This window comes from Cavia porcellus, unplaced genomic scaffold (genome assembly GCF_034190915.1).
Source record: "Cavia porcellus strain 051 isolate PalLab524CR breed Dunkin Hartley unplaced genomic scaffold, mCavPor4.1 scaffold_1, whole genome shotgun sequence".
Taxonomy (NCBI): Eukaryota; Metazoa; Chordata; class Mammalia; order Rodentia; family Caviidae; genus Cavia; species Cavia porcellus.
In genome coordinates, this window is record NW_026947484.1 from 156,330,233 (window position 1) to 156,352,600 (window position 22,368).

At 38.6% G+C, this 22,368-nt stretch overlaps 1 protein-coding gene across 1 annotated transcript in view; it reads right to left on the reverse strand.

The window, feature by feature from the left end:
* Positions 1 to 2,242: 2,242 nt before the first annotated feature.
* The window catches only part of Tnni3k (TNNI3 interacting kinase), a 199,814-nt gene continuing 179,688 nt past the window's right edge, over positions 2,243 to 22,368 (reverse strand). The window contains 3 exon segments of the mRNA XM_023561266.2: positions 2,243 to 2,328; positions 6,186 to 6,299; positions 17,714 to 17,789. Coding sequence (XP_023417034.2) covers positions 2,243 to 2,328; positions 6,186 to 6,299; positions 17,714 to 17,789 — 276 coding nt within the window.

Genomic DNA, 22,368 nt, shown 5'->3' on the forward strand with positions numbered 1-22,368 from the left:
AATATTTTTATTAGAGCCTATTTATGTTACAAAATATTGGGTTTCTATGTGGCAGGTTCATATACGCAGATAACATTATGATCATAGCCATCCCCATATGACATGTTTGAGTCTCAACTCAGAAGACACCAAGGGAGAATTGCTTCATATGCAAGGAGAGAGGAAAAGGTAGATACGAAAAATCATTGTCAAGTCGATACCTTACACAACGGTGAACAACAGAGCACGATGTTAGTGTCTTAGATTGAAGACAGTCCTGTTTCAAATGAGGCCTGGCATAGGGATTTAACCCTTCTGCTCAACTACTGCTAAGCCCTCTTTTTTCTTTTCTCCCCAAAAAATTGCAGGGGTTCTTTTTGCATAGAGTTTTACTCTTACAAATCTTTCATTCAGCATCCTCCTATTTATGGCTTTTGATCTCAGATTGCTTCTGGAAAGACTTCTCTAGCCTATTCTATCTCTGTCTCTCAAATTGCTGGTCCTCCCTAGTGTATATTCTCCTAAAATCTTGTTGCCTTTAATCTTGGCTTCTAGCTATAAAATCAGTCATATGTTTATTCAATTAATCTCCATATGATTACTAAACTTGAAGATCCATGAAGAATACATCTCCACTGAATCCCCAGTCCCTAGCTTTGGACAGCATATGGGAGGAATTCAATAAATTGTTTGTTGAAGAAAAGAACAAATAGCTCATGGTTCCATTTTTTGTCATCCCTTAGCCTACTAACACGATGAAGAGTATTTTGGGGAATGTGATGACCACAGCAGCAGCTGAACTTCATATCCTAGAATGGCTACTAAGCTCAGGCTGACCCAACTGACTGAGAAGCCCAGACACTGTCAGCCGAAGACTGCTTTCTCCATATGCTTTTTCCCCATCTCCCTCCCCTCCCTAAACCTCATTGCTAGAGGTTTCTCAGATTCTGTGCTGGTAAATTTCAGTGGTTAGCAATACAACTTTTCCACTGAGCAATTGATCTTGAAACATATATGTGTGTGCATATATGTATATAATCATATATTATACATTTTCTAACATATATATATGTTATATATATTATATATATATGTTATATATATTATATATATATATATATATATATATATATACTCTATTTTAGTTTTTCTTTCTCATTTGTATTCATTTGGGGCACACATACCATCTCCAAAATGCTTTTAGAACTTGCTTTTTAGACAATAATTTGCTTTTACCTCCATATTAAAACTCTTTCATGTTTCTTACCTATAAGCAGTTAATAAAAGCACAAGAGATTTTCTTTACTCTTACTCGATGTTAAACTCTTGCACTGTTCTCATTTCCTAGAGAAAAGGAAATTCTGGAGTAAAGAATAAGCCTATTTATCCTCAGAAAATACATCTGAAATTCATTTGGAAATGTAAGGAAATGGTTTCCTACATTATTTTAACTTTCAATATAAAATTTTGGGGGGACTTTTTGAGACAAGGTCTTGCTGTGAAGTTCAGGCTGACCTTGAATTCACTTTGTAGCCCAGGATGGTCTCAAAATCACAACTTTCTTCCTGCCTCAGCCTCCAGAGTGCTGAGAGTATAGGTGTGCACACCACGCCCAGCTCAAGATAAAATTTTCTGTACATCAAAATGAAGATGTGGGACCCAAGGTAGTGATATTAATTTATTTTTTCAACAAATATTTTTTAGCATCCACTAGGGATAGTTGTAAACAGTAGGGTTATAGTAATGAATAAAATAAAGAATCTGCTTTTATGGAATGAATGTTTAAGTGGTGACAAGATTCTAAACAAATAAATACATGATATTTCCAACTGAACGGTTAGAGGAAGAGGTTATCTTCTGAGATACTCAGTCCGTGTCCTGTAAGGATCCTCATTTCTCATTCTGTGTACACAAGTGGAGTTAGTCTAGGCTTTGTATTTAAGGAAAGAGAATGTGTTTTCTCTTTTCAAAGATCTGGAGCATTTGACTTCTCCTTACTGAGATCCTTTATTGAAATAATAGCAGTCTCACTTTATCCACTGCCTTGCTGAAGAAGGACAAAGCATCTAGGAAGGATCAGTAGCAAGGATACCTAAGAAGAGGACGATGATAACTAGGAAGCCTTGAATTTTACTCACAAGGCCTTTAGAGATGAGGGTCTCCAATGTGAAAAAGGCAAACCAGTGCTGCACTCAGAGGAGCTGATGAATGGATTTCAAAACACGAGGGCCTCCATCAACAAGAACAAGAGGCTGACAGATGCTTAGACACTGGCATGCACCGCGATCCCAACACAAGTTGCGGCATCTCTTCGGACACTTTTGGGGAACACAGTGGACACCAGGTAGTCTGATACACGTAAACATCAGGTCTAGGAGACAGATGGTCTGAGATTTCATCATGGTGTTATATGACCACTCCTCCTCTGCTCTCTCAGATATGACTCTCTTGAATGTTCTTTTTGTTGTTTACACAGACTAATTTACTTATTTATTCACTTCTCCCATAACACATCTCTCCATCCGTACTCAGAGTCTATGCAGTTAACCACAATGTCACACAGTCAGTCACACACAGACTTGGAAGAGGAACGGGGTCCCCTTAGAAGGGGACGGGGACAGTTGACTCCTGCTTGACCGGGTGCCACCAAGACCTCTAGAATCTCGGTCTGAAGTCCTGCCCATGCTGAAACCCAGTACAAATCCTTCTTTTGCCCAATTTCTTCCCTTAGAAAATGATTTCAGTGTGACTCCAGTGTAGTTAACAAAATTGCAGCTGATGTGAGACCATGAGTCCTTGTCATGCTCTGGTCTCTCTTTTCCTCATAAGTTGTGAGGAACATTTCAAAGTCACAGAAAGCAGCAGCAGAGACAGGAGCTACTCACAATTCTTAAGGTAATTGGAGACTGAAGAACAGAAGGCAAATCTTAAAACTCACACTGAAAGTACGCTTCAGAGTTACAGTGTTTGTGGCAGATTTGGATCGCAACACATTTTCTTTTTTTTTTTTTTTTAATTTTATTTAAGGAGAAAAAGAAAAAAAAAACAGAAAAAGGGTACACGTTATACAGAATTTCAGAAAAAAAATAAACAATAGGAAATCACTAGTTAATGGATTACATATTGTCATCTTAGAAATATTTGTTCAAGTTACAAAATTAAAGCTTATATAGTGGACATTCAAACAATGAGACCAAACAGTTCTGTTCAATGATCCAACAAAACTCAGTAATATCATTGTCTGTCTTATACACTTAAATATACATGCAGTTATATCATTTAGAGCACTTTCTTTTCCTCTCTTTTGTACAATGACTATTACACATTTTGGGTTTTATTACTCCCACAGTTCTTATTACTTTTTTGGAAGAGAGTAAAACCAGATGTGACATAACAGAACAGAGTCGGTCAAATCAAAAGGGTGGACATAGCAGATAATGTAAAATCATAATACAAGGTGATCAACAGTGGTTACCATAATGCCTCCTGCTATCTCAAATAGAATTGCCTATATCATCAGTTATAATAAAATTGAACAAAACAGTAAAGAACGAAACCAACAAAACCAAAACATTGGTGACATTACAGGTCTTCAAAAGTAGGTAATAGTCAACCAGAATGGGTGTCATAATGAATCCCACTACCTTCACAGCTGTTGCCTAAACTTTCAAACCTGGAGCTATCAAGGGAAACAGAATAGAGGAACATCAGTCAAAACAAGATGGTGAGAGCAATGCAGAGCTTCAAATCAAGTTAACAGAAAATCAAAGTGGGTTACTATAATATATCCTGCTATTTTTAAATTTATTTTCCCTTAATTAAAAGGATAAAAATAAAAAAGTAAATAATAAAATGGAGATTGAGATAAAAGAGGGCATAACAGCAAAACAGCGCAGATCAAAACATAACCATTCAAGCAAGATAGTGTTTCACCACAAGATAATCCCAACATAAAAGTAGTTACCATATTGTCTCTTTCCTTGAAATCTTTGAGTATAACTTCATATACTGTAGCATCAAATATATCAAAACAAGGTAAAACTATTCAAGAGAATGACAGTATTACAGGGTATTTAGAATCAACTAACAGAAAATGAACAATGGTTTCTGTATAATCTCCTTGTCTGTAAAAGTTTTTGTTTATACTATCACATATAATAAAATCCAATAAGATACAACATGTTAAGACCTATGGAGACAGAAGAACAAAAGCTTAATGGGACTTCAAAACAAGATGATATTAAATCAGCATTACCTATTATGATGTCATTTTCTCCAAAATAGCTGTTCTTATCATCCAATCTTCTCTGCCTCATTTCTGTTGAGCTCTTTTTTTGTCATTAGTTGTCACTTTGTCTTCTTCATTTTGTTTTCTGCTCCATTCATTGAGGCCTCTCTGCCACTATTTCTGGATTCTTCATATTTTTCTTTTTTAGAATATCCTGCGGAATTCTCTGTAGAGTGGAATTGGTGGTTGCATATTCCCCTAGTTCCTCTTTATCCTGGAAGCACCTTGTTTTTCCATCAATTTCCAGGGATAGTTGTGCAGGATATATCAATCTTGGCTGGAGGTTATTATCTTTCAAAGCTTGGATTATTTCCCCCCATGCTCTTTGTGATTTGATGGTTTGTGCCGAGGAGTCTGCTGTAATTCTGATGGGTGTTCCCTTGTAAGTGATCTGTTTCTTGTCTCTGACGGCTTTTAATATTCTGTTCTTATATTGGATTTCTGGTATTTTGATTATTATATGCCTGGGTGTAGCTATGTTTGGGTTATAGGTGGCTGGGGCCCTGTATGCTTCATACATCTGAGTATCTTTACCTTTTGCTAAATTAGCAACATTCTCCTGGATTATTTCTGTGAGTAGCTTTTGCAGTTCATTTGTTTGTGTCCCTACCTCTTCTTTTATGCTCTTAATTCTCAAGTTATAGATCCTCTTATCATCTTCTAGTTTTTGTATTATTGTTGTTTGTTTCTTTGTTATTTTTAAGAAGTTTTTCATTCATGCTCCCACATTACAAATCTGCCCTCCAGTTCAGATAATTTATCCTTAGTTTCTTTCAAGCTATTATGCCAGTTTTCAATAGAATTTTTAGTTTCCTGGTAATCTCTTTGAACCTGCTTCACGTATTCTATGTTTTCTCTATTTTCTCCATCAAACAATTCTCCCCTTTTTTTCTGTTCTTCCATTCCACCATCTGTTTTTTCTTGGGTGGTGCTTAGCATTTCTCTAACTATTCTGCTTATGTCTTGCTTCAGGTCATTAATAACTTCATTCCTGAACTCATCTATGAGGCTCTGGAGATAGTGCTTTGTGTCTATTGGTGTCGTGTCTGCTATTGCCTGTTTCTCAAGAATGGGGGCCGAGGAGCCTTTCTTGTTGCTCCCTCTTCCCATATTCTTTGTTCCTTATATATAAGCATATATAGGAGGCCTAGCTTCCTTCCCTGTTGGCCACAGTCTGTTTGAATTGCGCCGGCTAGGTGTTTCCGCCCCCCCCCCCGCAACGCACCAGGGAGTTACGGACCAGGCAGCCTATGCTGGGCTCGCCCCTCCAGGTCAACCTACCCAAGGCTTCACTGCTAGGGTGCACATCCAGGTGCTGGGACCAGGGTTGTGCTAGCCTACTGGGTCTCAGCCAGCAGTGTCACGTAGGCTAGGCACCGCTCACCAATCCTGCTTGAGAGGGTGATATGTGACTGAAGTCACTACAGCGCCCTGTTCCAGCAAGTCTGCCCGGTCCCAGAATGTCCTCTGTTGGAGCCTTCTAGATCGTGGAAGAGTCCCAGTTTCCCTCACTCACCGCAGGTCGATGCACGGCTCCCCACCTGTCCTGCTCTCAACTCCATTCATCGATTCCCATTCTCAGAGCTTTCACGTGTCTCTCTCCCTGCTGAGCCAATTCAGACACAGCAGCGGTGGCAGTTAACCCAAATCGCAGCTTCCAATAGCGTGGGCTCCAGCTTCTGCATTGAGGTTTTATCTGTTCCTGTTATAGCACCAGGATTGCATTCCCAGTTGGTTTCTCTCAGTTCGTTCTTGAGTCACCAGGGTATATCTGCTCTTGCTTAGGATTCCTCACTCCGCACCATTCCTGGATTCTAAGCTGGGTCTTTCAGAGAGCCTTCATAGCTGCTGCTATCTGTCTGCCATGTTCTCCCGGAAGTGAGTCGCAACACATTTTCTAAGAGGAAATAAAAACTACTCTTTTCAAGACATGCGTTCCAATCTTGCATTACCAGAGATGATATGGGCTTAGGGATGGGACCACCAATGGGAAGCCTGATGTGGTAGTAAGCCACATCTGCTGCTGCCACTGCTAAAAACCAAGCTGTCATGTCAGTTTCAAGATTTTTATATTTATTTCAAGAAGCATATGCACGCATAAGAAAGTCATCACAGTCAATCTGTATCATATTGACTAAGATTCCAAAAAACTCTAGGCTATCATTTCTCCTGAATAGCAGATAGTCTCATACTCAAAGATGAACTTCATAATCATTCATTTGGCTGTTGATTCAATAATGAGCAGAGGTGTTTTATAAAGGAGAAAAACAGAAAACAGGACCCAAGTCGTTTAGGTTGTCTGAAGTGTAAGGAACATGCATAATGTTACAGGAATTCAAAATTGAAAGCTGGACTGGGTGAAACTGCAGTGTCATTAAATCCAAGGCTAGAGAACACACACAACTTCAAATCTATTATTTCAGCTAACACTACTTACTCATGAACTGAATTACCTAATAATACTGCATACATAGATTTCTGAACATTTCTCACTTTAAACTCTGCATCACTATGTTTTGTTTCTTGGTATTTCATTGTCAATTCCTGTTTGATCAATACTTTTCTGTCTGCAACCAATGATTTCTATGCCCTTTTAAAAACCAGGCATATAGCTACTTTTGTGGAATATATTCTATATTAGACATCAGGATAGAATCCTCTTAACAGCTATGCAAAGTAGGTATTATTATTATTATTATGTGTGTGTGTGGGCATCTAGTATTTTTAATTTATAATCATTCTAAATATAGCTAATAATTGGTGTAACCTTTTGTTCCAAAGTTCAATCTTTTTCAGCACATATCACAATGAAAGTTCTTTGTAAACAGCACGTGATGCCCTGTTTATTACTCAGAAAAATTATTGTGCACCAGTGGGAGGATCAAGTTGCAAGATGTTTCTGCTTTCTGTCTTGTAGATGGCGGTGTCATCAGCATCTGTTTGTATCTTAATGAGTTCTGAGATATAATCCACTACTCTCCTATCAAAATTCACTTCTACTCAATTCTGTTTATCCATCTACTTTCAGGAGATCTGATGAAATAATGGACAGTGTAACTTAACACATTTTGGTTTATAGATTATTTTGAATGACTACATAATTTTTCCAATTGAGAAATTAACTTTGAGAGTGAATACAACTTTATCTTAGAAGAAACCATTGAAAATACTTGCAAATTTGTAATATGTTTTATAAAATTAAGCTTATGTTGATATACACGTATGTAGTTCCTTTTCTCTAAATGAAGGCATTAATTTAAGCAATTAAGCATTTTTCCATGTTATTGAAACTCTGTTAACATATTTTAATGACTCTGCATTTACTGTGATTTGCTTAATCATTTCCCGATTTTAAGTTGTTTCAAATATTTCAAAGAATATCTTTTCCAATATGAATTTATCCCTTTAAGAACTAATACACTCCTGATATACTGAGAGATGAAAGCAGTGTATTGGAGAGTGTGTATACTTTATGGACTTTATGTATACTGATAAGATATTTTCCAAATGGTTGTTTTAGTTTATACTCTCAACAGCAATTGTGTGAGAAAGTTCTTATGCTATCTGCACTAGAAAAATATTATACTAATTTGAGAGGCAAATATATCCACTCATTATTTTGATTGTGCTTTTACTTATCAAAAGTGTCTGTGTCATACAACTTAGTTATGCTGCCCTCCTTTCATTGGTTACTCCATGACTATTTTTAATTCCTTCTAGAGTTAGATAACTCAATAAAGAGTCAAATGAACTAATGCTTGGTGACCACTGAGCTCACTCTAGTCTACTCCGTTATGACTGTTTAGATACTATTAAGCTGGTGCATGTGAACCGGTGGAGAGAAGACATCTAAACTGATTATAGGTTTCTTAATGTGTCAAGAGTGACTGTTCTTAAAATGTGTCAAACTCACACCCAGATAGATCCCCATCACCTCCCTTTGAAGCTCTTAGATTCTGCTGTCAAGTGTATGGAATTACTTGTTTGCTTCTTGGTGCTGTGTTCAGAAAATCAGACATGAATGAAATTTAATTCATTATTCAGAATAGATTCTGAAAAGTGTTGGCATTTTTTCCTCCCATTCGTTTTACTCATTCTTGGCAGTGTTACTACTCATTACCATCTCCACCAGAGAGCGGGCAATACAATGTGAGAGGCTATGGGACTGAAATTTCTCACCCCTGGGTGGTTATACCACATTAACAGATATCAGAGACTCAGGGATGGGCCTGTCAGCTCATTCAGCTTGATTATTATAAAATACATTACATGATTTATGTAAATATTGGTATCTTCTTTCACAAAACAAACTTTGCCACTAAAAGAGGATAAAACTACTTTAAAGTAACTGCTCTTTATTGAGCAATTATTATTTCTTCAACAGTGCCCTGATAATTATAATTTATTAAAACATAATAGCTGCTAAAATAAAATTGTGTGATAGAGCTTTCTACATTGATGAAAGCATTCTGCATTGTTCAATATGCTGGCATAAAGATTTAAGCCCTGAAAAATGTGGGTCGTATGACAGAGAAGCAATTTTAATTTGTTTAATTTCAATAATATACATATAAATAGCCATGGTTAGTGGTTTAACATTGGACAGCACAACTTTCTCATCCTGAATGATGAGACCAGAGTTAAATATAACTTTGTGACAAGGATCTACATAACCATGGGAACAATTTGTGGATTCAATTTATTCCTTACTTATCAGTACTTTATCAAGGGAAGATAATTTGAATGAAGATTATCAGTGTTGCCTCTGGAAAAAAAGATATTCCAGTGAGTTCCAGAATAAGCATCCAATATAATATGTAACAGCTTTTGTCTACTTACATATCAAAATGTACTGAAAATCCCATCTACATGATAATAGGCTAAGGAAATGTCTAATGTATTAATCTTTTCTGTACAATTTTGTAAATGAATGGATAATCAATAAATGAATGCCTGGATTTTTCACACTTTTTATGGTTCGAATGTCAATTCTGAGACAGGATCCCCTTTGCCTGGCATTCTCTTCCCTCCTCTCTTTTCCTCTGTGACATCTGTCCTTCATGGCATCTTTCCTTTTAGGTCAGCGATATCCAGACTTTTAGAGACGGCCACCCTAAACCCACTGACTTATTGTACAGTGGTAACACTGCAATTAAACCTGAGCTCTTGGGTTTTTCTTTAGGTAACACAACTCGCCCAACTTGTGACGTCACCTCAGAGAGGGCTCCACGTACCCATAGCAGCATACGTGTTCCAGGTTCGCCATCTCCCTTCTCGGTCTTCTAGAACTTGCCAGAAACTCTCCCCGCGTACTCCCGAAGCACTTGATGCTTTAGTACCATCTCCTACACCACACTTAGGTGCTTGTCTACTCACTTGGCTCTGCGTGTAGATCATAAACTCATTGTGGTTATGGGCTGTGATTTTTCATGATTGATTGTTGTGGGCTTCACCTAGTAACTGGCAGTGAATAAGATTCAAGAGTCACATTCATGAATAAATAAGCATTATTACATCACCAGAAAATAATAAACATATTGCTGTCCTTACTGAATGAATGAAAACAATGGGTTCCTGCCAATATCTTACTCACTTTTATGTTTTTAGAACAGAGCAGGGTGGCTAACCATCAAGAATCATTGGAGAATAAATACAACGCTTCATCTAATATTAAATTACAACAATCATGTAAACTATAGAGAGCTAGTGGCAAATTTAGCCAACAATGTCTTTTGTTCAAACCATTTGGTGAGGGGCTTCGATACATGTAAACTGTATGACGTATTAGGAAATGCTCTTAGCAGGAACGTTTAAGACTGTTTCCTAGTCTGTCTGTGCTGTGAACTTTCTGGGAGGTCCTAATTAAGCCTACTTGCCTTATTAAGAATTTCTAGATGTGAGAAGCAGCAGGAAAGACACAGTGCCTTTGTGGTAAGCTTAGGCTTCTGAGGAAGGGGTCATATAGATAAGCCTCAAGTCCACCAGCATAGGACACTGATCATGTCTTAAAAGAACCCTAATGACAGGTTCCCACCAGGACCAACTGGTACACGGAGAGCTGCTGCTCTCAATACCCACTGTAGCTATGTTTTTGCTGCTGTTGTTTGAGTCTACAACTGTAGAGCTGTACTATACTCTTTCAGTTTGAACCTAGAAAAGTAGATCTAAGCAACACGGTTCTATGCTTTCTGTTATATTTAGACCACACCATATAAGATACCTTGGGTTTTTTGTATGCATATCAGGGAGTGAATATCAAGTAAAATTTCACATTGAGTTAGTGTAAGTTTGGAGGCTACCAACTCTCTCATCTCTCATCAGCCTCCGCACTGTGGGGAGCATAAGCATGTAACGGGCCACGATGAACCTAGTTATCTTTCCACTGGGTATGGGTATATCGGCACTAGATTTGGAATCCTAAAGAACTTGGTAAAATTAAATGTAGGCACTCATCTTAAAGAGAAATGAGGGTGATAAAGTGAGATATTTTATTAGCAAATATTGACCAAGACATGATTGCCAGAGGGCTTTTTGCAATGTTGAGTGTGTGTGGTTAAAAAACATGATTGATTTAACTCCATTGTTTCTAACGAGCCAGGCTGGGGTGAAATAAGCAAACATGCTCTACCAGCCCAGCAAGAGCTAGGACACAGTCTTTGTTAAACCGACACTTTTCAATGATGTATCACCAGTGTACAGCATCTCAGTGAGACACAAGATTGCAATCTTGAGATTGTACTAGGAATTGCTTAATTTTTAAAACCACATCCCATTTTCATTACGTACTGTCAGAAGAACAGATTAATTTGCACCATTGTCTATTCTCATTGCAATCTTTGTCAGTGTAATGAAGTATCAGGATGTTAATATCAGCTATATTCACAGAAATATCACCATTTATTGAACCGATTTAATCTTTCCAGTGCTCTGTGCAGTGACGGGCTGGCTTGGCTCTTTTCAGGGATAGAAGGATATAGATTAGCATAATACAAAGGAGACTTACTTTACTTCTGTTTTCCTCCCACTCGTCCACATCACCAATGTGTTTACACCTTCTGAAATCATTATATTCTGGATGCTTTGGACCCTAAGCACACATGGAGGAAACCACAAGGCAGTACAGAAAACCTAGATGGCTACAAATACAAGCCTTGCAAAATAACGGTGTCTCCAAGTGTTCTTCATAATTCATTTAAAAAATGTGAAACCAAGGAAGTCAGTCTGCAAGTCATGTTTGGCTCCTGGACTTTCAGTTCACGGCTCCAAATTAAAGTCTCAACGTGAAGTCTCACCAAAACCTGGCTATAATAAATTGGCAGATGCTTTTAATTTTCTGCCACCTCTGAGACTTAGTTAAAGCTTGGCATTAAGGAATCCCAGGACACCAAGTTGGGTCTCTTCGTGAACCAGCTGGCATCACACAGAAAAGCAAAAGGAAAACAAAATGCTTTTTATTTTTAAAATTTCAAATATGATTTGAAAATGAGCCATAGAAGTGGGAAGAGGGTTGGATACAATACATATTAATAGATTAACTCATCCCAGTTTTCCTCTTTAGTTTTTGTGATGTATCAGAGGAGACAAGCCTGGAGAGAAATACAATCTGGGAAGCAGGTGTTGATTTGTTTCTCTGAAATGTAGCCGGGACAACTCTCGCTTGCCAGGTTGTCCCCGCTCTGTTTTCATCCTGCTTGGTTCTTCTCGCTCTGCTTGGCTTTCCACGTTGGCTCCTTTCCTTTCCAATCTTTTTTGTTTCCTCCACAAATCTGTTCCTTTTCCTGTATCCATCATCATGCTATTGGCTAAGTCGGAAGCCTGGAATTCACCCTTGATTCATTGTTCTCCCCTGTGCGCCCACCACAATCTACTGAGAAATCCTATTCAAATTTCTCCAAACCAAACTCTCTTTTCTCTTCCAAAGCTACTGCTCCATGTAAAGTCTTAGACATTTCGGCAAGAAGACCTGATCCCCTTGCCTCTGATTTTGAAATTCTCCAGTCCTGTCTTTGCTGTATAATAAACATTTAAAAATAATAATGGAGGTGTATTACATCTCCTCTTATATTTCTACAATATCTCCTATTATTGATATATTCAAAGCCTATGATGGCTAATTCATGTTAATTTAACTGGCTCATGTGATAACAGAGAACCGGAGGAAATGTCATTTCTTGGCATATCTGTCAGAGTATGTCTTAAGAAACTAATGTTTGAATAACCAGATTGAATAAAGAACATCCATTGTCATCAGTTTGGGCAGGCATCATCTTTTATTTATTTATTTATGTATTTGATACTGGGGATCAAACTCACGACTGTGCTCTAGCGAGGCAGGTGCTTATGCCACTGAGCTAAATACCTAGCCCCATCAGCCATTTTATTGAAGATCCCAATAAACAGAGTGCAAGCTGGTGGAAATGCAAATGGCTCAGCTTTTGTTCTGGAGCTAGGGCATTTATTTCTCTTGCTCTTAGAACCAGAATCAGTTCTTGACCCTTCACAGTCTGGAGCATATACCAAGAGCCCTCCAGGTTCATGGCCTTTGGCCTCAGACTGAATCACACCACTGCTTTTCTTGGTTCTGCAGTTTGTAGATGGCACACTGTGAAATATTTGTGAGGCTTTTTGGATTTCATAATCATATAAGACAATTTATATAATAAAGTCTAGGTGTGTGTGTGTCTCTTATTGACTCAAATGTTAGTCAGTTAGACATCTTTCTTATTGCTAGAACACAATACCAGCACTGGCAACTTAGGGGAGAAATTTAATTTGGCTCATGGTTTCTGGGATTCAGTACATGGTCAGTGACCACAAAACAGAAACTGTTGTGGAAGAGCACTGCAGAGCAAAGCTGTTAGTTCATGGAAGCAGAGAAGAGGAAAAATACCAAGGAATAAGCCTGCTAAGTTCTATGACCCACCCAGATACAACAGTAGCATCTCTCAGCAATCATCTGGGGAGCTCTCATACCATACAACCTGACACAACAGAGGTGAACCATCATAGTGCTGTTTCTGTGGAGTACTTTCAACACTTGGCTCCAGCTTTGCATATTTACGTATTTACAGTATGTGTCTTGCAACTGATGCCTTTGTATTCTCTGATTCATCCGTCTTGAATTATTTATGAATTTCTCATGCCTATGGACCTTGCTGATTCTGCTTTTTACTGGAACACCTTCCCCACCACCCCACTGTTTAACTACTTAATGAGTAGTCATCTTTATAAGGTCCAGTTCAGGTATCATCTACCCTAAGAGTCTTTCTTTGATGTCTTTTTTCCTGCTTTCAATCTCGGCAGTAAGTCCAACCAGGGAGCACTCTTGGCCCTCTACATATCTCTCTAGCTGAGCTCACTCTACTGATAGTACTTTTCTTTCTCCGCTGCCCTGCGAGTGTTTTGAGGACCTGAGAAATTGTCTTTGCTTTGCTCTTACTGTAGTATGGTTCCAGCCATGAGAAGCACTTGAACATAATAACACTGAACATCTGTTAAATGCTTTCAGAAACATTCTTCCAATTCTTTGAGGTACATTGATTTCTAGTAAGTTTTAAAAAATAAACTCAGGTATGGTTAAGTAGTCACTTGTATCAAATCACAAGACTCATGCTCTTATGTATTATGCCAAATATAATGTTAGCCTAAAAATTTTTTTCTTTAATTAAATTAATTTCCAACATTAAAAATTCTTTAGGTTTCCAAAGAAGCAAACAGAAAGCAGTTGGAAAGCAAGAGCAACCAGGCATGCCTACATCCTCACTCAGTGCCATCTGGATTCAGCTGGGCAGGACCTGTTCCCCTGAGCCAGGGCATTTGACTTCCTACTCATGATATTTTGTGTTTTGACCATTTGAATACTTGCTATAGATCTTGAAGGCCTTTATTTTATGACCCATGCGTTGGGGAATGTGAGGATTTTTCAGTCCTTTTTAAAGTGGAGATTAAAAGGTTAATTTGAATACGTGCTATTGAAAAGATACCCGAACTTCAAGTTCTTTTGAGCATATACTTGCACTTGTGTAGGAGTCTATGCTAATATTGGCATTCTATTTTTATCATTCTCCCAGAGGGTAGCATGCTGTTAAATCCAGAAGGATGAGCCCTGTGTAATGCTGCTACTACCATAATTGATAATGCTGTCCCACACTGTAGTCATGGATTTGTTGCTCATTGTAAATGGCTAATATGTAGCTTATATTGAATCTGATGCTTCACATAATTTATTGCTGAACATATGCTAGATTGCCTAACCACCACAATGATATTAGCAGTCTCATTTCTTGATGCATGGTCACTGTCCAAATTTTATAAATCCAGCATCTATCATAAACAAATTCTCTTTCCAATAAAGTACTATAAATTTTAATATCTGGAATACTAAAAATGAGTTATTCTTAGGCAAGACCTCTCTCTTTTTATTAAATAACATTCTTCTCTAAAAAGAGTATTTGGAGTGGGGGGAAAGGCAAATGAAGAGAAGGGGATCTTTATCTTCTTAAGACAATTATTTTAGAATTAGCAAAGCATAATAAAGTAGAGAAAATTACAAAAATGTGTGAAAAAAACATGATAGGTATTATGATAGAGATTTGGGATCCATAGGAAGTTGTGCCTCATTTGATTCTAGACAATTGAAGAAGAATTTTTAAAGAAGAAACCATATTTAAGGTAAGGTAAGAGCTGAAAGTAAATTGGAGTTAGTGTGACAAAAAAGTGTGGAAGAGTGTTTCTGATCAAGGGGCTCATGTGTTCAAGGCGTGGAGATCGGAGGCAGCAAGCAAAGGAAGTGAGATCAGTCCCTGTGGTGGGGAGCTGGTGTCAGGATGGGTGTGGCAAGAAGCAGAGCTCAGGAGGAAAGCAAGAGTACAGCCACGAGAGGCTGATAGCTTGGTTTACTTTATCTTACTTTGTTTTTATTAACCGGTGTGAATTATCCATACTAACTGTTTGAATCAGGGTAACACGTATTTCCCGCTTATCATGCACTGTTTGGAGACCCTGAGCTCCTCTTTGTAGATCTTCATTGAGTGCATAAATTAGGTGATTATGGACTATAGATATCTGATGTGTTAAGGAATTCCAGATCTTGCTTCTTCTATCCAGCTATGTTTTGGTTCTCATTATCTGAACTTTCTTTATATCCTCCTCCTTTGGCCTCAGTAATCACTATTCTATATTCATATTGACTTTCTAAAGCTTCCACAGACAAGATAAAGAACACAAAGCGCCCATCTTCTTATGTTTACCTTATTTCATTTAGCATCATGTCTTTGGGCCCATCTGTCTCACTGTAAATGACAGGATTTTATTTATAATATGTATATACAATTCATTTTTTGATGAGCATCTAGGCTGGTTCCATATTTTCACTGTTGTGGATAGTGTAATAAACATGGGAGTTCAGGTATCTGTTTTATTCCTTTTGGATATTTACCCAGAAGTGGGGTTGCTGGATTGCACAATGGATTTTGTTTTAGGTTTTTGAAGAATTTTCATGCCAGTCCCAATAATAGCTGTATGAATTTACATTCTTACCAGGGTATATATGAATTTCTTCTCCACATCTTTATCACCATTTGTTATTGCTTTTATTTTTGCTAATTGCAGTCAGGTGATATTCCGGTGGTGTTCTGATTTGCATTTCACTAACGACTAAGTCATTTTTCTATTTTTGTTGTCCATTTTTACACAGCATTTCAAGAAATGTTTTTTGTGTCTTAGGAGAAAAGAAAAAAAACATTAAGTTAGGGAGTCCATATGATTAAATTGGAATTATGAGAAAGCTGGGTTGATGAAAAAATTGATGGTGACCAAAACTGAAGATGACAACATTGTAAAATACTGTGAAGTGTTCTTTATATAAAATTTAAAAAAAATACAGCAAAGATGAAAGTCAGACATACATTTGAGATACATATATTTGAGACATTTGGAAAGCAGAGTTGAGAATAAAATAAGTTTCAAGAAGTCAATTGACTTCAGAATCACCATAGAATGTTATGGAGTGATGGAACTACTCAATATCTTGGACTGGGGATGTACCTTAGTGGCACAAGTGCCCACCTGGCAAGCACAAGGTCCTGAGTTTGAGTCCCGGTACCCTCCACAAATTAACATCTTGAATTCAGTTTTGGTTACATAAGTATATATATTTACTACAACTCATTAAACTACTAAACTATGAGGGCAACTTTCTTACTTAAATAACTGTGAATTTTTTAAAAAAGACCATTGTAGCAATTTAAATGAAAGACATTGACTTGATCTAGGAAGATCATGGATGATGGTAATTGCAGATAATGCCATGATATATTAAAAAATAAAATCAGCTGAGCAGGTGAGTGGACTGACACAGGGAATAAGAAGAAAGGAGATGCATCTCCCATGAAAAGATGCCACAGAGAGATTATAAGTGGTTTTTGCACAGTCAACAATCTTATCAAAATGCAAACTCTAAGAGGCAGAGAGACAGCCTCTGACAAATGGCCACATTGATCAGCAAGTAAAGTCTTCACGTGTACACTAGAACAAGGTTTAAGATGAACCATTTAAGACATTGAAAATCATATAGAGAAAGGTCAGGGCAATTACATCCTCAGTGCCTCCAATGAACTGTGCTCAGAGAATGCAGTTCATGAAAAGCACTCTGCTGGATGATGGCGAAAATACAATGGGAAAAGAGTATGAGGTGTGAGTCTTTCCTCCATACATGAGAACCAGTACATAGGTTAAGGTTCCAGCTAAGATTTTTACATAAAATGAATTATTGAACTATTATCCATTTTTATTATATCTTTTTGTTAGAAGGGGACCAATAAGAGCTTACAATATGATCCCTTACTAGATTACTTATAATTTAGCTTGGTAGCTGCTTTGAAGCATGTAAGGTTCCAGGGATAACAAGTCCTTATGGAGAATCCAGTTTAGTTGACAGGATTTGAAAACAGCACAAATAAAATCAAAAGACAGGTGAAAATAAAGTTACCTGGAACCTAAATTATTCAAACCTCCCTCCTGTGATTTCTACATCTGAACAGACTGTAAGGTATAACATCAATGAAGGTCAAGGTCTTTCATAAAGCCCAACTTTTTTAATGTGACCATGTACATAATATGAAATTATAGGTTTCCTTTGTGTTGTTACTTTTTCATCCCCATATGCACATTAAAATATTTCTAAGATCTAACATCAGAAAATACAGCATTGTTTACAGTGTTTGTGCCCATATGCGATATGGCTACAGTTACCTGCTTGCTTTTCGGAAAACAGGTAAGTATGTACAATTTAGGAAACTATTCCCACATTTTTGAGTGCCTGTGTCTAGTTTTCAGGACCACACATATTGGAACAATTTAAGCTCGTTTGCTTACCTCCTCTCCTGTTATCCCACTGGGAATAACCGTTTTGGGGGAAAAACAGGCTCTTTGGTGCAGCAAACCTGCCTGGTGTGAGATGGGCGAAGGGAATCTTGCTGGTGGCCATATCCCCTAGGCACAGAGTACAGCTGAAGACATTGGCCTTTCACTGTGTGAACACCTCAGGGTCGCCCAGCTGAAGTTTTGCACCAAGAACAATCACAGGGGTTCTTTGATCAGGGATGAGAGATTTCCCCAGAGTGGTGCTCTCCTCAGGCAGACTCCTTAGAAGTTCCTGAAGCTCTCCAGAGACCAGCATTGACCGCATCCATGCTGTCCTCAAGGGGTGCAGTTGGTGCATGCTTGTGTACACATAGCTTGATCCCTATGTGTTCATGTGTACATTGCATGCTTCGGGTGTGTGCACGGTGCACAGCATGTTTCTTGTGTGTGTACATGTGTATAGCGTTTCTGCTGTGTTCACAGATACATAGTGGGTTTCTGGTGTGTTTACAGTTGCAAAGTGTGTTTCTAGTGTGTACACATGTGCATACTATGTTTCTTGTGTGTGCACTTGTGTGTCGTGTGCTTATTGTGACTGTTCAATTACTCAATGGGCTTTTTAACCATTAAAGGACCATAAAATTCATAATTCTTCAAAAAATCAATATTAACCATCAAGTAACTGCCTTATAAAGTGATTTTCAAAAGAGCAATATTTCCATATTTTTATTTTTTCTCCCTTTTAGTTTATGAGCTCCTTTTCTGGATGCCATACAGGTTTGCAATAGTGAACCATAGATTCATTCAGAAACCCTACAACTTAGGGTAAACCCTATGACTTAGAGTGGATTAGCCCCCCAGTGAGGCACCAGTCCTTTTTAGGTCTTCAAGTTGTAATTCAGGGAGTCACTACATTAGATCACTGAGTACTTACAGTGGAGGAGTGAAAGAGCCATTAAGAGAAGACCCAGAATTTTCCTACAAAGTAGATCTCTTATTGGTAGGATCAAGTTTATCCTACTTCCATTTTTTTTTCTGGATGTGCTATTTTTAGATTCTTCTTATGCAATATCCCAGAAAACAAGCCAATAAAATGCTACAAGATTCTCCATGGAATATTATAACTTCATTTGTTGAATGACATTATTGAAACTTCATTTTCAATGTATGTTTTTCAGTTAAAAAATAAGTTTCCATCTTGGAATGCAAATGCATCCATTTTGTAGAACTGTAGTTTAGATCACAGACACTAGTGTGGGAGTTAGGAGATGAAAATTCTAGGTCTGGCTGTCCTTTTGACTGGGCAGATCTGCCCAGCTCCTCCATTCTTCCTGGACTTCATATTCCTCAAAGGCAAAATAGATGAATCAGGCTCTTCTAGCTCTAAAGCTCCACGAGTCCGTATCAGCTCATTTTGCTAAATACCTGTGTCTCCTGAAGGAACCCAGCATTCTATTATTACTCTTCCTGAAGCCCTGGGTAGAACGCTGGCTGCTGTTAATTCTTTTGAAATGTCTACCTTAGTTTGAAATCATGCATAATTACAGCTTTCCAGGAATATCTTTATTCTGATTATGTTGCTCCTGTGCAATTCTCCCACATGAGCTTTCACATTCCAAATAGGCTGCATTTATATAGCAGATTATGCCTTGTGTCACAACACTGCATCAGCGGAGCAGGCGGAAAGTATACCCATTTTCCCCCCATGGAGAGAGCCATAGAATAGTTAGAGAACTTAAACGAGGCCGCATAACTAGTAAGGAATAAAAACAGCCTCCAAAACAAATCCCAAGTAGTGCTGTGCTTAAAGACTATGTTGCTAGGATAAAAGGATTAATGTAACTTGTTGTTGGTGAAATTCAATTTAATTCCTCTCAACAAAAGTTTATTTAGTCAGGGAGTCTCTGAAGGCTATGTTTCAGAATTCCTTAGTGGAACTAGGAAAAAAAATACAAAGGTAGTGGAGATAAAGCCTTGGGCCACTAAAATAATAATTTCTAGGGCTTGGATTTGGGAATTATGCTTTTTTTTTCAGAAGTATTTACACTGATTTTAATGTGTAGCCAGGGCTGAACCCCACTGACTCAGCTGACTCAATTTTCTGGCTCCTAGGTGAGGTTTGTGGATTCTGCTACTTTCCTGATCTCCTCTCCCACTGCTTTTTACACACTGCACACACTAAGCCCTTCTAGCTATGAATGCACAGAAATCCTCCTGCATGAGGGTCTTTGCACCAACTGTCCTCTCCATGTGTGGTATCCACCACCCCCACCTCAGCCCCACGTCAATCAGTGGGCACCAGTCAGGTCTCAGTCAATGTTACTTCTCTCTCCCCTCCTCAATGGCATCTCACACTCTCACTCATGTACTCTGGTTTCTTTTTTCCTTCATAACACTCATTACCACTTAATATTTATTTTGTTAATTTGTGCAGCATCTATATCCTTCCAGTGTCACGTTAGCTCCAGAGGAAGGAAAATTTAAGTTTAAACACTGCAGCACCCCCAGTTCCTGGAAGAATGTTTGGCATCTAGTGGGTGCCCCATCAATATTATTTGAACAGATGAGTGGAATCTAGTTGAGTCCAGGGTTTGGGTTTGTTTGGGGTCCCCCAGAGGGTCGCATGTTGGAAGCTTGGCAACTCAGGATGATGATGATGATGTTGGGAGGTGGTGAATCTGGGAGAGGCAGAATTGGCACACAGTGATGAGGTCGTGAGCCTGCTGCCTACCTAAGTGAAAACGGTCACTGCACTTCTCCTGGAATCCCAGATGCTCCCTGCGGGAGAGGTTGTTACCTAAATAGCAAGACCGGCTCATCCCTTCTCTGGCTGTTTGCCTTGTCCCCTTCACACCAGGATCCCACCATGATGCCACCCCACCCATGTGCACAGCAAGCAGAACCCTTGCCAGAACTGGAATCAGGCAGTTTGGACTCTCAGTCTCCAAAAATGGGGCTTAAATAGACCACGTCTTTATGGAGTGCCCAGACTCACAGAGTTTGCTGTAGCAATGGAAAATTGACTACTGCATTAGAGAAATCAGCATCCACCAATGTTCTCACAACACAGCATGGCTCCCTATTCATCTCTGCCTCAGTTTCTCTCTCTTTCTCTCTCTCTCTTCCCTTTCTCTCTCTTCTCTATATACCAAACTTGATCTTAGCCAAAAGGCCGAGAAGCAATTCTGTTTATATCAATAAAGCCAAACTATTTCTCTCCCTCATTCTGCTATCTCAACCACACCGTGGCTTTGCTCCAGGCATTCTCTGCACCTAGCCCTTTCTCTCTGTCCCCTGCTTAGCTCCTGTTGGTCACACCTAGTTCTCATGATGAGGGTGATACTTTCATTGGTAAATTTCCACAATGCTTTATGTCTATCTGTTTCTTTTTATTTTTTTCTCATTAGAAAATGAGTTTCTTGAGCTCAAGAACTATATTTTTAAAAACTTTTTGCATTTTCAGCCCTCAAGACAATTTCTGACACATGGTAGTCCCTCCATAAGTGTTTGTTGCGTGAATAAGAGTACAAATAGGGCAAAATGGTATGAAAGCACAGAGAGGAAAGGTAGGGGGCAGTTTATAGAAGGAAATGTCTTCAACATTGGCAAGATCAGCCCACACCTTACAGGACAAATCACCTTTATCCAGGCAGAGCGCAGAGAAGGACTATCCAGGCAGGCACCACACTGCAGTCACAGAGACATGACAGTGCATGGCATATTGGGAATGGGCGTGGCTTTTGTGCTGGGACAAAGGAGGCCAGAAACAAATTGTGATGGCAAAGGAGATTCCAGAGGGCCCCTGAGATTAGTCTGGGTGGGGCGTGGGGGCAGAAAATTTCTAGGCTATGGAATTTGAATTTCAGCCTGTTGGCAGTGTTGCATGATTGAGGAGTATAACAGGAGAGAAACAGAACAGCAACACCTAGCAAATGTAGCCAGAATGATCTGGAAGACAGAATTGGGGTTGGGAATCCTACTGCAATTGTCCAGAAGAAACGATGAGGCTCTCAAGTTTCCAGCTGAAAAGTTAGAGGGAAAGAGAAAAGGAGAGAGAGAGAGAGAGAGAGAGAGAGAGAGAGAGAGAGAGAGAGAGAGAAGAGAGAGAACAGAGAGACAGAGACAGAGAGAGAGACAAAGACAGAAAGAGAGAGAGACAGAGAATGAATCTTAAAGCTGAAAGAAAAAGAACAACACCAGAAAAATGTCATTAAGTAAAGTATAAGTGGAAACAGTAGAGGGAAGTATGCAAAATCATTCCAAGTGTGCTAATTACGCATAGCAGGTAGTTCCTAAAGAGAAGTCTACTTATTTTGAGGAGAGAGGTTGAGGAGAACGAAGGAGAGGGCAGATAATGCATGTAATTGCAAGCATTTCGAGAACAATTATCCTTGCCTTCGATGTTATAATTTACGTTTTGCTTAAACATTGATGCTTGGCTGTACCATGTCTTAAAACAGAGAACCACGAATAGTTAATAGAAGGGGTAAGCCATTAATTTTAGAGTTAGTAACCCATTAAATGTTAACTCTGTTACTTAATATAGTTCTCTAAATATGAAAAACAGTTGTCCTTGCCTGCCAATGTGTTCTTTGGTGACATCTGAAGCATTCTTCGTGTTATTTTATCTACACCTTTTTCCAAATCCATCTTACCTATTTCTCTAGCAAATCCTAGAAAGAATTGTTTTGGAAGTTTACTGAAAATATAGCCATAAAATGTCATCCTGCTACTGAGAC